This window comes from Camellia sinensis, chromosome 3, assembly GCF_055761805.1.
Source record: "Camellia sinensis isolate YWXY chromosome 3, ASM5576180v1, whole genome shotgun sequence".
NCBI classification, from domain to species: domain Eukaryota; kingdom Viridiplantae; phylum Streptophyta; class Magnoliopsida; order Ericales; family Theaceae; genus Camellia; species Camellia sinensis.
This window is the reverse complement of record NC_138963.1, coordinates 68697610-68715283: the sequence shown is the minus strand read 5'-3', so window position 1 is coordinate 68715283 and position 17674 is coordinate 68697610. Positions and strand designations below refer to the sequence as shown.

At 40.6% G+C, this 17674-nt stretch overlaps 1 protein-coding gene across 1 annotated transcript; it reads left to right on the top strand.

The window, feature by feature from the left end:
• The first annotated feature begins 13473 nt into the window (after window positions 1-13473).
• Window positions 13474-14148, top strand: LOC145821595 (uncharacterized). The gene has a single exon (XM_082918124.1). The coding sequence runs from the start codon at window positions 13474-13476 to the stop codon at window positions 14146-14148; it is 675 nt and encodes a 224-aa protein (XP_082774250.1).
• Window positions 14149-17674: the final 3526 nt, after the last annotated feature.

Genomic DNA, 17674 nt, shown 5'->3' with positions numbered 1-17674 from the left:
CTGCTAAAATTTATTTTATCAGTCCATTTATTTTGTTATTTTATAATTTAAATGTTTTTGTGTGTTTTTACATATTTTTTTGGGTATTTGTACATATATTTATGTTAATTATACATTTTATATATTTTTATATTATAAAGTTACTATGCACCTTTTGAAAATTCACTGCTCCACTGTTTGAAGTTTTGTTTGTTTGTGAGCTTATATTGCCTATAAAAGAGGCAAGTGATGGAGAGATCAAAGAGGTCTGGGAGATTTAGATTAGAGAATCAGAGAGAGAGAGAGAGAGAGAGAGAGAGAGAGAGAAAAAGAAAAAGTTGTGGTGCGAGAGAGTTTGAGAGAAAAAGAATCAGAAAAAAAGAAAATTACTTTTTGAGAAAGAAAGGGAAAATAAAATATTTTCTTAGATATTTTTATTTCCATTTCATCAATACACCATTCAAAAACCAACCATTAAAGTTGTAATTTCAAATTTTAGACTGAGAATTGAGAACACATTCGACAGAATTTAAAGTAATCAAAAGAAAGTTTGTGACTTAGAAAATTCATCATTTCTCCGAAAGGTGAGTTTTCGTAAACTTTCATTTAATTTAAAAATGTAATATAATTTGTTTAAATACTTCATTTACTGCTTTTCATAACTCTCTTTTTTTTTATCGCTTTAATGGGAAGGCTGCACCACCCACATATCTATTGTAAATTACGTTTTTTTATATAATTGTTTTACCATTAATGGTAAGGCTGCACCACCCACATATCTGTTGTAAATTACCTTTTTTTATATAATTGTTTTACCATTAGTGGGAAGGCTACACCACCCACATATCTGTTGTAAATTACTTTTTTTTTTTACCATTATAAAGAGAAGGCCGCACCACCCACATGTCTATTGTAATTTATTTATTTTATTTTTTTTATAACTGTTTTACTGCTTTAATGGGAAGTTGCACCACCCATATATCTGCTTTAATTTAAATATTGTATATAAACTGTTGTAATTTATTACTTTAAATAATTTACCCCACTGGATGAATAGTAACCTCTGTCGGTGAATAGTAACCCCGACGATGAATAGTACCTCCGGCGATGAATAGTAACTGCAAACGAAAAATGCTCGGAAAGATGAATAACGATCAAAAAGCGTAAATAGTAATTATCGTAGTGAATAGTACTGTCAGCAATGAATAGTGCCCCAGGATGAATAGTGCTCCTGCAAAAAAAGTTTCCCTAGGCAGAACGGAGGAGTTTTTCCCGCGTCAAGCAAAATATTTTCCAACAATCCCCAAAGCACATGAAGTTTCTTTATTTTTATTTTTATTTTTATTTTTATTTTTTGTTTTTTTTTATTTTGAGAGTTTGTGAGGTTTTTATTTTGTTGTAATATTTCCTTCTCTCTCTTTTATTTGGTTTGTAATAATTTTTTTAAAGTGTTGTAATAATTCCCCGTCCCACTTCTTTCTATCCCGTTCTTTTACTTGCTTTCTTTATCTGCGAATATGTATCATATTTCGTCTTTCATTATATCCATGCTTTGCATCCATGTCTCATGCATCTTGATTCGGTTAATTTTGCATTTGTGGATTTCATCAGTTCCTATGTGATTATGTGCGCTACCTCATGTTCTTGAAATGATTCATATGCCATATCTTAGAAGTCGAATCTTTAGTTGCATCTCATGAGTGAATTGCATTAGGATTTTGTATATAAGATCATGCATATTTTACTAACTTTGTTTTGTAGCTTGCTCGCGGGTCGTCAGACATGTAAGTTTTTATGCTTTAGCATCCCGTTTGTGTGTGTTTTTCTTACTATATTTAGCATTCTACCATGAGGCCATTTGCTTATGTGGTATAACTCTATGAATGCCAGTGGATGGAGATTGTGTCACTTAATTGGGAATGATGTTGATTTTCATGTTTGTAAGCTCATTTTATTTGGGTTGTACATCTTCAAAACTCTTTCAAAACTACATGAAATCAAGTTGTTCCAAAGTGGGTGACATAGTCTATACTTGTATGTTTCACAAAGTAAATTTTAGAATTTATTAAATAATCAAAACATGAACATATAAAGAAAATAAAATTCATATCATGGTGTGGACTGCCCGAACTCTCTCCGCGCGCCCCCCTTTCGCAGAGGGCGCGAATTGTGTTCTAGCTACTACAGTTCGGACTCCTATCACGGTTCTGAATCTAATCTCACAAAGTGCAATGCAAGACTGATAAATCACCAAAGAGTCCAAATCCGACAAATCATTTTAGAAAATCGATTTTAATCAAAAAATGTCAAACATGGACTGCTTTGCCAGATTTCAGAGTTGCCACCTAAATATTCTATTTTGGAAAATTTAGGAAACCCTGACTCGTGGCTAAGGCCACGTGTTCGTCATCACCAAAGTTGCCTCGGCTCGGGAACATGGGTACGAGAGGGGAAGGTCCTGAAATGAGCACCCCCGCTCGCCCGATCAAAGATCGGCCTCTACTAACATGATATGTTGTTTTTATAAACACATGTGTTCTTATTCCTGTTATTAATCTAGAATTACTATGTGATGCGCACATCATACAAGTATAGACTAAATCACTCAATTTGGAACAAAACAACTCATGTTTGTTTTTCGAAAATGGTTTGAAGTTACTACCCTCAAGTAGGCTAAAATGCGAATTTGCCACCCTCAAGTGGGCTTAAAACATGATTTGCCACAAACAAGTGGGCTTAAAACGCATATTTTGATGAATTGTTCTAATTCAAGCAATGAAGCCTTCATCCACAGGCATTCCTGCAGTTAATTACTTAAGCACATAGCCTCATGGCAAGCATGATATCATGGCAAGCATGATATCATGGCAGTCACTTACACACATGCAAGGATGCTAAAGCATAAACACTTACAGTGTACTCCGAGCCAAAACAATAACTAGTTAGAAATCAATGCATGATCCTAACTAGGTTAAGTGCCTGATGCAACACACGCAATAATGCAACTAAATGGGCTCGGCTATCTAAGATGGCATACGAATGCGACATTTGATGCATGTATTCAAAGAAGTGTATTGAAATACAATGCGGTTTGAATGATGCGCCGAGCCCGGTGCATGCAAGACAAATGAATGATGCAAACATGCAAAGCATAAGGTATGCTAATTGAAATATGCCCTAAACTAACCATCAAAAGCGGATAAGTAAAAAGGAGAAAGACGTGGGGTTGGAAGACATTCACACACACACGCACACTTATTACAACATTTGCCGTCTCGACGGAGGGTCCAAATAAAATCAAATCTAACTAGCTACGCTAATTAAGCTAACTATTACAAACCAGCTAATTAACTAACTATTCTAGCTATTTAATTATTACAAACCAAATTGAATAACTAGCTAATCTAAGCTAATTAGAATATTACAAAGCACTAAGCTAAATTAATTACAACACAGGTAATTAACTACAACTAGCTAACAAAAGCAATAAATTGCCTCGCGGGCGAGGGAGATATGCATGCACGGTTGCGTCCTCCCAGAAATCCACTGCCTTGCCTCAAGACGCCTCTGTTTGCACTCTTTTGAATCTTTGAAAATTACACCAATTTCCAAATTGCTTCTTCCTAATCTCAAGAACACCTTGAGGGCTGAAATTCCTCCTGTTGCTGCAACAGAGCACAGACAGAGGCAAGACAGTGTATTTGTAAGGAAATGTATGCATTTCCACACTCCTTATCATATCTCAAGCTCAAAGGAGTATGGCACTTGACTCTCGAGTCAACAACCAAGCATTTTCAATTCATGGTGGCCAAAGGATCAAGCTTGCGCAAAACTCGATGAATGCACACATAAGACTCGAAAGGCCTCCACCCTATCATACATAATCAAGGGCGTCGGCGACCGAGAAATGTGACACGTTTCATCACTATGAATATGAAACGTCCCACATTTCTCGTGTTTGGATTAACCGGACCCAAACACATGCAATATAGAACAACATGCTTATCTTGGCCATGTTTTACTTGATTCATTTTGTTTACACATTTTAGATTACTAATTAGTCCTTTAATCGGTTAAGTCCAAAAGTGAGAGTCCTCTAATTTTGAAAGAGTGAATTAGTGGGATGCAATGGCATATATTTCAGCACTGAAAAGACATGCTAAAGATGCTAAATCATGCAAGACATGTTAAAGGCCAAAACACTAAGGCTAGTGAAGAGTATCACACAAGAGGCATGCAATATCAAGCACATATGGTCAAACCAGCTATGGACAGACCTAGAACATGCCAAATCAAAGGCCAAAACATACTGAAATGATAGTCCAAAAGCTTAGACAAACATGCATGCAAGTTGGCTCACAAGCAAAGCATAAGGCCCAAACCTCAAACACAACAAAAGGGTGATAAATGCAAGAATATGGCAGAGGTATATGGTTTGAAATAACATGCCAAATGATACTATGCCATGCAAAAGGCTCAAATATGACATGCTAGAGGTCTCAAAGTGCAAGGCTAGCAAAGCCAAATACACTATAGCTATGCAAAGCCAAGCATGCATGACCAAAACCACTCAAATCAAACCTAAAGCATGCCAAAACATAGCCAAAAATGTGCTGGAGTAGAGCATACACATGCTAGGTCAATAAGCTAAAAACACCAAATACACTAGGCTAGTGAACAAAATTGCACTACAAGTGAAAGGACCATGCAAGAGGCAACCAAACCAACCCAAAACAGAGTTATGACATGGAAAATAATGGATAAAAACATGCTTGAACTAAGCAAATTCAAGGCACAAAGACATGCTACTTTGTAAGGCTACAAGTAGGATTACACTACAAGTAAAAGAAGCATGCAAGAGGTGACCAAGACAGCCAAAAACAGAGTTATGGAAGGTCTAAAAAGTCACAAAAATGAGCCTAAACAAAGCCACTAAGAAGTAGAAACATATGCTCTTTTGATGGGCCATCAACACATGCAAACAAGAGAAGAGAAGGGGGGACCACCCCCACCTATTTGCGACCTCAAAACCACCTTTCCACCACTGAAATTCCTCTGAGTTTCAGTGGTAAGAAGGCTAAAAAGAGATGATCCCAAAGGCCTTAAGTGATGGCACAAAGCAAAGCAAAACAAGCCACCAAAGGGGGTAAACCACCCCTAACTCAAACTAGGCCTTAAACAACCATTTTAAACACTTAAAAATAAAACTTTCGCAGTTGAAAGCTAAGACTAAAATAGCATGCAAAGGTAACCAAATATGTAACCAAAACAAAGCTTTAAAGAGGGTATAGGACTCACCCTTGAAGCACAGCAAAAACAACAACTTTCTTGTGCTAAAACCAACTTTGAAAGCTCAAATATACCTCCAAGAACCTCAGCTCAATGATTGTGGTGCTTAGCTAGGAGTCTCTTTGCAAAAGTGTGAAGAAAGCTCACTTTCAAGCACTAAAAGAGAAGGAGAGGGGATTCTAGAGAGAGAGAGGGAGAAATTGCTCCTCAAAATTCTGAACCCCTTGGAAGGGGGAGATACCTCCCCTTTTATAAAAAATGCAAGCCAAAGCTTGCTTGAATCCTCAGAAAGTGAAAAATGGCCGCCGACCACTCAAAGTGGTCGACCGACCACCCCACCTAGTCGACTGACCACCTCAGGTGGTTGACAAGGGAAAAAGCTGGTCAACAGGGCAAAAAGGGGGTCTCCCAAGAGAGGAGAATGTGGTTGCAAGCTACAGACCACTTGAGGTGGTCGACCGACCACCCACCCTAGTCAACCGACCACCTAAAGTGGCTGACAAGGGAGAAAACTGGTCGACATGGGAGAAAACTGGTCTACACCACTGTTTCTCCCTCCAGGCAAAAGGGGGGACCAATAGATGGCTTAAAACAAGCACAAAACCAAGAGAGTTCAGAGACTTAGAGGCAATGCGCGCAGTCGAAAATCTCAGGGACTCCAAACGAGCACGAGCATGCGCAATCATCAAGCACTCAAGCGATGACGTCCAAGTCTTTAGGACGGTCAAAAATGGGGTGTCTACACATGGTTAGTAAAGGCCGATCTTTTGATCGGGTGAGCGGGGGTGCTCAATTAATGACCTTCCCCTCTAATACTTAAGGTTCCGAACCGAGACAACTTTGGTTATGACGAACAGTGGCCTTGGCATGAGTCATGGGTTTCCTAATTTCCCAAAATATTAGGTGGCGACTCTGAGATCTGATGACGCAGTCCATTTTTGGCAAAATATATATATATATATATATTTTTTTTTTGCAATAAAATGAATTTTCTAAAAGTTGTCAAATATGGATTCTCGTCTATGTTTCACATTGCACTCGTAAGACTAGATCAAAGAGACCGAGGGTCCGAACTGTTTAACGCGCGCAGGTACCTCCTGGGCATGTTACAGTTTCTAGCGACTCTGCTAGGGATTTTATGAAACCTTGACTCGAACCCCATGATATGACTTTTATTTTCAATTATATGTTCATTGCATTACATTCATTGGTGCACTTCAAGTCCTTGTGTTTCCTAGATACAGGTGGGAGCACAAGCATGCTTTTTGAAACACTACACCTATCTTTACGATACTTTAGAGGCCTTGTGTTATAACCTTTTAAGATCTGTCAAAAAGGTAGCTCTGCTACGTAGCTCTGCTATCTAGCTTTGCTATCTAAGGTTCTCAGACTCCGAAGAGAGGCTATTTGACTTTTCTAATTTCCTGGGATCTTTATTGGTTATGACCCAAAGGACTCTTTGGTAACGTCACCTTGACTTCAACCCCTAGAGTAGAGCCAACCTTGTGCATATAACGAGCTATAGTACCTTCCAAAATTAGGACAGCATGCTCTCTCATTTCTAGGATGAATGATGCCGCTTGTTTGAATAGTGAAACCCTAGATCATTTCAAAGTTAGGACAGGGTAACCCTAGCCCCCATAGGGGTGTTTGTTCTCTTTCATGCTATGTGTTTTGTGCAATGTATGGGGATTCTCAGATTCAGATGAGCGGTTCAGTCATTTCAGTTTGTGGGGTTGAGTTTAGTTTTTTCAACATGAGTTAGCAGTAATCAGTTGAGCTAGGATGCTAATGAAATTCTGATTGGGGGTCCTGTTTTGTTTCAGCAAGGTAGTCGAGCACTATAGCTTCCGAAAGGTCTGATATCCCCTAAGTTCTGTGGACTCGCGTTGGTAGACTCTGGAAAAGTACAGATTTAGTTCAGGGTCAGCCAGTGTTAGTTTCTTTGCCATTGGTTACATGAAGAAAAGAAAAAGATTCATCAACTGTCTAGAATACCCCTTCTTCACCTGCTAGATCATCACCACTTAACTCACCAGAATCAGCGATGGCTCAGATTCCAGAGAATATAGCAGACATACTATTGGCCCTTCAACAGAGCATGGATACCGTGCCACTACAGTTGCTGCCCAAGGCACTACTCTTGCCGCTCAAGGCAATACTCTTGCTAAACTGCTATGCTCATCTGGGGCATCCATTGCTCAACCACCTCCGGTGACTCATCTAGTTGCACCTCTGCCTCCACCAACTGACAAGTTTCCCGAACTTAACTCACCAGAAGATCTGATGGTTCCTGTACAAACTTCAGGAGAATCATTTCCCCTTCCCCAACCAGCGGGAGGGATCTTTCCCTGCGAAGCACCTGAGTCTAACTCAACTATGTTGAAGCTAGCCAAGTTGGAAAAACTTTTCAAAAAGGCATAAGGAGTCAATTTAATCCCAGACATCGAAGAAAGGTACACTGAGACAGCTGTGAAGTTTCCAGAACGGTTCAAAATGCCACACATTGATAGGTTTGATGGCTCCGATGACCCAATGGTGCACATTCGCCTGTTCTCTGATGTCTTAAAGCCTATGGGTTTGACTCGCCTGCAAAAGCTCTCTTTATTCAAACGAACTTTGTCAGGAGTGGCTGTCATTTGGTATGCCAAGTTAGAGGACTCGGTAAAACAAAGTTGGGTAGAGTTAGCTGAGGCCTTTATCACCCAGTATGCTTATAACACCCAGATTGAAGTGACTACTCGGGAATTAGAAGCCACCCGTCAAGAGCCCAATGAAAGTTTCATGACCTTTATCACCAGATGGAAGGCAAAAGAAGCAATGATGACCAACAGACCACTTGAAAAGGACCAAATCCGTATGATAGTTAGAAATCTGCATGGAAAGATGTTACAAAAAATGATTGTCCTCCCGCTCTTTATTTTTAATGACTTAAAAGAGATAGGGGTTTAGATAGAGGATGCCATCAAACAGGGAATTATTGATGATAAGGAACCTGTTCGGAAGCCTTTTGGTCGCAGTTCCAATGCTGCCACCAGTGGTAGCACAATTGTGAAACCCTCTGAAATCAACTTGGTCGCCACAACCACTAAAATAGCCGACCCCTTTGCTCATGCTGGCTCGCAAACAACAAACACAACCCGAGCCCCAGTCAGAACATTCACCCCTCTCCATATGTCACTCTCCAAAGCAATAAACATCTTGACAAGAAAAGGGTATTTGAAGCCTTTGGACCCCCGACCTCTTCCCGAACCTCTCCCAACCAAACATGACCCTACCAAACATTGTGCTTTCCACCAACAACCCAGACATGACACAGACCGTTATATTCGTCTCTATCATGAGATCCAAGATCTCATAGACAATAAAGTCATAGCTCCCCCACAACCACTAAAACCCAACGTCACTACCAACCCGTTGCCTTCCCATGACAGAATCCCATCACCTCCTCATCTTAACCTCATCCATACACTTTCGTCCACCTTTAATCCCAATATCTATATCACACCCACCCATTTACCAAAACCTGAGGTACATATTCCTGAAGGCACCAAGTTGTGTATGATGGATGTATCTCCAACCCAGCAAAAATCCAAAATCCCCATAGTGGTAGCAGACAAACTATCAGAGAAAAAGCACGATCCTAGCCGATATATTATTCCCAGTGGTCAACTAAAGCTTGAGGTTGATCTGTCTAACTCATTTTCTATCAATGTTGTCAGAGAGGATGTACTTGAACAGGGATTGGACGATTTGGCTGACCTAGAGGAGGACTTGGCTAATCTCCATTTCTTTGAAGAATTAGACCTTGGGAATGTACAAATGAGATGGTGGGAACCGAAGAATTACAGTCACGACTGGTCAAGTGGTGACGAAGGTTCTGATGAGGAAACTGAAAAAAAAAAAGGGGATGAATTGCGACTTCATTTCGGAAAACCTGTTGAATGTGGTAAAGGAAAAAGTTCTAGAGGAAAAGAAAAAGAACCAGAAAGCCATTCAGAGCATACTGCAGGAATGATTCAAGCAGTGCTAGATAATTTTCTTTCGGTCAACGAAGGCGAATGGTGGGATGATAATGACCTACAGTTCACCCACACTGATAATGAATGGGTAAACAATGTGTCGGATGAGACTTGGTATGCAGATGAAATTGATCATTTAACCAGGAGTGGGCGCTCTGGCAAGGAGAGCCCTCTGGTAAAGATAAAGAGGGAGAGAAAAAGGCAGAAGAAGACCTGGTTCTAAAACAACTGAAAAAGATCCAGGCAAACATTTCCATTTGGGGTCTTCTCATGGCTTTTCGAGAACATCGACAGGCAATGTTGTCAATGTTGGGCAAGGCTAAGCTGTCAGTTGACACCACTCCTGAGCAATTAGTGTCATTAATCACCCTGAGAGAAACCATTCCATCAATAACTTTTGTTGACAAAGAGTTGCCACCAGAAGGATCAGGACATAATAAGCCTCTGTACGTATCACTAGAATGCAAAAAGAAATGGATCCCGATTGTTCTGATTGACACTGGATCAGCCATCAATGTTTGTCCTACACGCACTGCTTATGCAATTGGGCTAAAGCCGGCAAATTTCACGCCCACTAATCAATTGATCCAGGCCTATGACAATACTAGTTGGGAACTGATGAGTACAATCAAAGTACAAATAACAGTGGGTCCATTTGAGCACAAAGCTGAATTTCATGTTATGGATGTTCCCGCAACATTCAACTTGCTATTGGGAAGGCCCTAGCTTCATCAGATGAAAGCTGTATCATCCACACTACATCAATTGGTAAAGTACCCATATGGCGGAGGAATTGCCACTGTCTTCAGAAATTCATCCATTCATCCTCCCCTAGAAGTCACAACACCACTGCTAGAAATACAACATGGGGAAGAGAATGTATTCCTATCGGGTTTTGCATTGGCAGAGACCCAGCTAGTTTAAACACTAATGACAGAAGACGAAGGTGTATACGTCAATGCCCAATCAATCTATTTCATGAGTAAACTAGGTCACATTCCAGGGATGGGATTGGGACACAGTGGCAGGAAAGGTATTACTACAGCCAGTGAAGTACCTCATAACCCACATTCATTCAGATTAGGGTATGCACCCACGGCTAATGACTGGAAAAGGAAAACTGAAGAGATCAAGGAGATGATCAAGGCCAAGAGAACCGGGCAGCAGTTTAAGTTGGTTTATAAGCTAATTCATGGAACCTTGAATGGACGCTTTGTCCGCCAAGGAGAAGACTTCCCTTTCTGTGGTTTTCCTGAGCCCTGGATTGATCAAGTGGAGAGGAAGAGATACCCTGGGTTTGAGATCTTCTTCGATTATCAACTCTCTGACAGTGACGAGGAGTGGGTAGATTCTAATATCGACATCGGACAAGACAGAGAAGTCAGCTCGGAAAGCAGCACAGAGGAAATCCTGGGTCTAACACTAGCTGATTTACTGACAGAATCGTATACTAGCGTTGAACCGATGAATTTGGAGGATATAACCATTGCTGTGATCTGGGAAGAGGTACCTACTGACTACGCAAGCTTCATCATGGATGCAGTGAATGGCTCACAAATAAATTGGCATTTTGAAAAGAGTTGTATTGAGAGTTCAGAATTGGCTGTTGAATCTGAGTTTGGCGAGCCTGTGGAGTTGGAGGCAGATTTAAGTTTGTCTAAAATGTTTGAGTCTTCTTTTTCTTTCTCTTTTGAGTCTGTTGCAACTTGTGAGCCCGAGGCTTTGAATGAAGATATGATTTCTGCCTACTTTTCTATGCCCATAGTTTATAACATTGACCAAAATTTTCAAGTTTTTGATAAAAACGAAGAGAAAGAAATTCCTCGGCCTTTGAAAAATTTAATCGACTAGGAGGAAGAAAGGCATGCTAAGCCATTAGTAGATGAAATTGTTTCTGTAAATGTGGGTACTGAAAAAGATCATCGCTTGATCCAAATTAGTTTTACATTGTCTTCAGAAGAATGTGAACAATTAGTTGCTTTATTAATGGAATTCAAAGATGTTTTTGCATGATCCTACGAAGACATGCCAGGAATTGACCCTGAGACTGTACAGCATAGGATCCCTCTCGACCCTGATGCCTGACCTGTCAAATAGAAGCTTCGTAGAATTCGTCCAGATTGGGCCTTGAAAATTAAAGAAGAGGTTACCAAGAAAATCTATGCTGGGTTTTTGCTCGTATCAGAATATCCTACTTGGTTAGCCAATATTGTGCCAGTTCCGAAGAAAGATGGTAGAATTCGAGTTTGAGTTGACTTTCAGGATTTGAATAAGGCTAGTCCGAAGGATGATTTCCCATTACTACATATTGACGAGTTGGTAGACTTCACTACAGGGCATGCCTTACTGTCATTCATGGATGGTTTTTCAGGGTACAACCAGATCCTTATGGCTCCAGAGGACAGAGAAAAGACAGCATTTACCACGCCATGGGGGATGTACTGCTATAGGGTTATGCCATTTGGTTTAAAGAATGGCGGGGCCACTTATCAGAGAGCTGCTACCACTCTTTTGCATGATATGATCCACAAGGAAATCGAGGTGTATGTAGATGACATGATTGTCAAGTCCAAAGATTGGGAAAGCCATTACACTACATTGAAGAAATTCTTTGAGAGAATTAGAGAATTAGAGAATACAGTCTAAGGCTGAATCCACAAAAATGCACCTTTGGGGTAATTGCGGGCAAGATGTTAGGATTTCTAATCACATAACAAGGAATCGAAGTTGATCCATCTAAAATTAAGGCCATCTTAGAAATGCCACCACCAATGACAGAAAAGGAGGTGTGGGGTTTTCTGGGAAAGGTGCAATTCATAAGGAGGTTTATTTCAAAGCTAACCTTGACTTGTGAACCACTGTTTGGTCTCCTAAAGAAAGGGAAAAAGTTTCAATGGGATGATCGATGTCAGTTCGCCTTCGAGCAAGTTAAGCAATATTTGCAGAATCTACCTGTGTTATCACCACCTGAGCCAGGAAAACGCTGATTTTGTATTTATCAGTGACTGAATCAACCATGGGTTGCATGCTTACACAAGAGTCAAACGAGAAAGTGGAGAAAGCCATCTACTATTTAAGTAAGAAAATGCTTGAATATGAGACCCGCTATACTCCGTTGGAAAAAGCTTGCTAGGCTTTGGTATGGGCCACCAGGAAATTGAGACACTACCTGTTAGCTCACTCGGTAATTCTGGTTTCAATATTAGACCCAATCAAATATCTTTTTGAGAAACCAGCACTTACCGGTAGGCTAGCTCGTTGGTTTCTTTTGCTTTTCGAATTTGACCCTAAGTATATCACTCGCAAATCTGTCAAAGGAAAGGTTGTAGCAGAATTTTTGGCTGATCACCCAATTGAAGGAGAAGAAGATGTGGAGTACTCATTCCCAGATGAAGAGGTCATGTAGATGGAAGAAGACACTTGGAAGTTGTACTTTGATGGAGCGTCCAATCAATTTGGCTATGGGATAGGCATGTTGATCATAGCGCCAGATGATTCCCATGTCCCCTTAGCTTTCAAACTCCAATTCAGGGTATCTAACAACCAAGCAGAGTATGAGGCATGCATTGCTGGATTGGAAACAGCCCTAAAACTAGGGGCAATAAGGTTAGATGTGATCGGGGACTCAAACTTGGTCGTGTCTCAAGCCAACGGAGATTGGAAAGTTAAAGAGAAAAAAATGAAAGTCTACCATCAGACCTTGGACATGTTGATCCCGAGGTTCGAAAAACTGACTTTTACGCACCTGGTAAGAGAGAACAACCAATTTGCTAATCTGTTGGCAACCTTGGCATCAATGATAGATATACCGGTCGGGGTCAAGATGCGCCCGATCCTTATAGAACAAAGGTACACCCCCGCATATAAAATGATAGCCACAACGGAAGAAGTTCAAGATGAAAACCCTTGGTACTTTGATATTTGGAAGTTTCTGGAAAGTGGTACATCTCCACAAGGGGCAAACACCAAAGACAAAAGGGGGATATGGCGTCTGGCCACTCAATTCGTCATTTGTGAAGATAACTTATATAAGAGAGGGCATCTGGGAATGCACAAGATATGTGTAGAGGAAGAAGAGGCGAAACGTATCATGGAAGCCATCCATGGAGGAGAGTGTGGAGCCCATATGAACGGTATAATGCTAGCCAGAAAAATCCTTAGACAAGGATACTACTAGTCAACCATGGAAAGTGATTGTATCAACTTTGTTAGGCGATGCCGCAAATGTCAAATCCACACCAATCGCATGAACATCCCGCCATCAAAACTCTACAACCTGACTTCGCCTTGGCCTTTCTCAGTCTGGGGCATAGATATCATCGGGGCAGTCACACCAAAAGGTTCAAATGGGCATCAGTTCATCTTGGTTGCCATTGACTATTTTACCAAGTGGGTATTTAGTGTTAAAAGCATCACACATAGCCAAATTTATCAAGAACAACATTATCTGCAGAAACGGGGTGCCAACGAATTAATTTCAGACAATGGCTCACATTTCAAAGGAGAAGTGACAGTTCTACTCGAGAAGTATAACGTGGCTTTTCACAAGTCATCAACTTACAGGCCACAAACCAGTGGAGCCGTTGAAGCTGCAAATAAGAACATCAAGACCATTCTGTGTAAGATGGTAGAAACATATAGAGATTGGCCAGATAAGTTGCCTTTTGCACTTTCGGGATACAGGACATCAATCCGAACGTCTACAGGGGCAACCCTTTACTCTTTGATATATGGTATGGAGGTTGTTTTGCCGATTGAGTTGGAAGTGCCTTCATTAAGGATTATGGCTGAATGTCAGATAACAGAAGCTGATTGGCAACAGAACCGATTTGAGGAACTGATGTTATTTGATGAGTGAAGACTGAAAGCGTTATACCACATTCAGGGGTATCAACGCAGGATTGCCAGAGCATTCAACAAGAAGGTTAGATCCAGGAATTTGAGGGAAGGGGATTTAGTGTTGGAAGACAACCGAGCTCCTATTCACGACCCTAAGGGCATGTTTAGACCCAATTGGAACCGTCCCTACATAATTAAATCAATCTGGTCAGGAGGAGTAGTCATTCTCATGGATTTGGATGGTTTGGAGTTCTCACAACTAATCAACATGGACAAACTGAAGAAATACTACCCTTGAGAGGCTCGCTGGGCCGAAAACCTGAAAGGGCAACCTAAGCAAAAGTTAGCAAAATAGAAAATAATAAAAAAATGAAACAATGAAGAAAAAAAATGAAAAGCTCGCAGGGTTGAAAACTCGAAAGGGCGGCTTTGGCAAAAGTTAGAGCACAAAAGGGAGTGTCAATACCCGAGTGAACCTTAACCGGAACTACGTATGGCCTGATTCCTATCTTTGGGATACGTAGGCAGCTTCGTCTTGAAGTTCGACCTTAATCATTTTTCAACTCACTCATTTCGTTAATGTTTGATTGGTGTATCTTTATTTGACTCGACTATCCATATTTAATTGGCTCATCCCCATTTGATTCAGTTGTCCTATTTCTCATTCATGACGGGCTCAGTCGCAAGACAAATTCAGTTGTACATCTCAAGGGTTGGTTTCACGTTGATTGAGTAGTGGTCATTTAGGAAAATAGATTTTGAGGACTTTTAATGAAGTTGACTGATTTTTCTCAAAAATTATTCTATTTTTCCAAAACTCAAACCATTCGTTGGACAAAAAAGGGAAAAATTTTGGTGCTCATAATTTGACTCATATGACTTCAACATAGAAAATATTACAAGTGTGCTAATTTACCTCTCATGTTGATCAAAATTGCTTTAGCAGAAAGGAAAAACAAAAAGGGCAAAATGATGAACTAAGGGCACAGTTGAGTCAGGTTTTCCGTCTTTTACCCACACTATCGAGTTCTCGTCACCTTAATAAAGCAATCGCCGGAAAATGCAAAGTAGTTGTCGTTGGCAATGCTTTTCTGTCGGGCAGTCTACCGGTGTTGCTCTGTTTTGTGTTCATTTTGCTCCGACAAGCGCAAAGGGGTATGTTTTGGGATGGTTTTTGCTTCATTTTTATTTCATTAAATTGTGTTTTGTGTATGGGTCAGTGATAGGCTCAACATTCAGTTCAAAATTCACAAAAATGTAGCCATTTTCTAGTTCAAAATTCAAAACAAAATGATTTTTATGTTCAGTGTTGTGCCATTCATGTCATCCAGATTTACAAAACAAACTCGTTTTATTAATGCTAGGGATCAACCTCGATCAAAGTTGTACAAAAAGGAGCTGAAGCTATAGGTGCCCACTCAAAAAAACAATAACAAAAACAAAAACAAAAAAAAACAAACAAACAAACAAACAAACAAAAAAACAAACAAAAATAAATAAATAAATAAAGAGAGAAAAAGAGTGAGAGAGAGAGAGAGAGTGTGTAGCATTTTCTCAATTTTCTGGCAGCAGCCCGGCGGCGAAGATTACAACCAGCATCATTTGCACACAGCTTCGTTGCCTGACTTTACCATCAGCTGCCTCGCTTCATCTTTACTCCTTTGAAGCTCTTGAAGACTCTGTCTCGGCCTTGGCAGAGCTCCCGAAGGAGATTATTCCTCACCGACCATCAAATTGGTTGTGCGAAGAAACTCCGAATCGAGCCACAGAGGTGGCCTGTTATTTTAGCTCTTTGTTTTTCTTTTCCAACGCACTAATTTCTACTCGAGCATCTTTGTACATACGTTGGAAGATAGAGAGTTGTGCATTTAACTGATGTACCTCACACGTCCTGTTCTGTAGTCGACGGGACAAGTTGGAGACTGCAGTCACGGTCTCCACACATGACCTCAATGTATACGAGTTCGCTTCGATGTCAGACTACGCCGCCATGATTTGTTCAACTAACATCACTGGAAAGCTGAAAACAGGGGGAGGAGGAGGAGCCCGTGGTTGAGGTTCAGGAGAGTCAGAATCGGTCATATCTATCGTGGACTCGTTCAGGTCTGGAAAAAGAATGAGAGAACCATGTGAAGAAGCCATGGCCGAGGAGAGTAATGCAAAAGAAAGAGGTTGCAAAGTGGTGGCAGAGAAAGTTTGCAGGCTTTTGCTCTGCCCCTCCCTCTTGCAGACCTCGACTTAAAAAGAGAACGAAGAAGAAGAAGAAGAAGAAAAAAAAGAAAAAGACAAAGAGGAGAAACATTGGGATAAGGCGTTAAGGAATCGGAAAAGCCTGTTGGTCAGGCGCCGCGATTGTTAAAATCGCGCACCAGACACGATGCTCGAAGAAGATGAAGGAAGAGAGAGGCAAAAAAAAAATAGGGAAGGAGAGAGAGAGAGGTATGTATATGTATGTGTGTATTATATTATGTACGTATATGTCTGTGTACATGTAACTATGTATATATTTTCTCCGTATATGTATATGTGTGTATCTGTATACGTATATAATTTTCCTATGTCTATATGTATACGTATGTAATACGTATTTTGCATATCATCGCATCCCACCTTTGCTCCTTTCACGTGAGACGTGTTAGAATTTGTTTACCTTTTCCTCCTTTCCCGTGAGACGCGTTAGGTTGTTGATTTACTAAGTTAAAAACATCAGGTGCTCCTAACGTTTACACCATCCTTCCTCCTTTCGCATGAGACGTGTTAGGTTGTTGTTTTACTCGGTTAAAAACATCAGGTGCGCCTGGTGTTCACACCACCATTCCTCCTTTCGCGTAAGACGCGTTAGGTTGTTGATTTACTCGGTTAAAAACATCAGGTGCGCCTGATGTTTACACCATCCTTCCTCCTTTCGCGTGAGACACGTTAGGTTGTTGTTTTACTCGGTTAAAAACATCAGGTGCGTCTGGTCTTCACACCATCATTCCTCCTTTCGCATGAGACGCGTTAGGTTGTTGATTTACTCGGCTCAAAACATCAGGTGCGCCTGATGTTTACACCATCCTTCCTTATTTCACGTGAGACACATTAGGTTGTTGATTTACTCGGTTAAAAACATCAAGTGCGCCTGATGTTTACACCATCATTCCTCCTTTCGCGTGAGACGTGTTAGGTTACTGTTTTACTCGGTTAAAAAATCAGGTGCGCCTGATGTTTACACCATCATTCCTCCTTTTGCGTGAGACGCGTTAGGTTGTTGATTTACTAAGTTAAAAACATCAGGTGCGCCTGGTGTTCACACCATCATTCCTCCTTTCGTGTGAAACATGCTAGGTTGTTGATTTACTCTGTTAAAAACATCAGGTGCGCCCGATGTTTATACCATCATTTCTCCTTTCGCGTGAGACGCATTAGGTTGTTGATTTACTCGGTTAAAAACATCAAGTGCGCTTGATGTTTACACCATCATTCCTCCTTTCGCGTGAGACGCGCTAGGTTGTTGATTTACTCGGTTAAAAACATCAGGTGCACCTGATGTTTACACCATCATT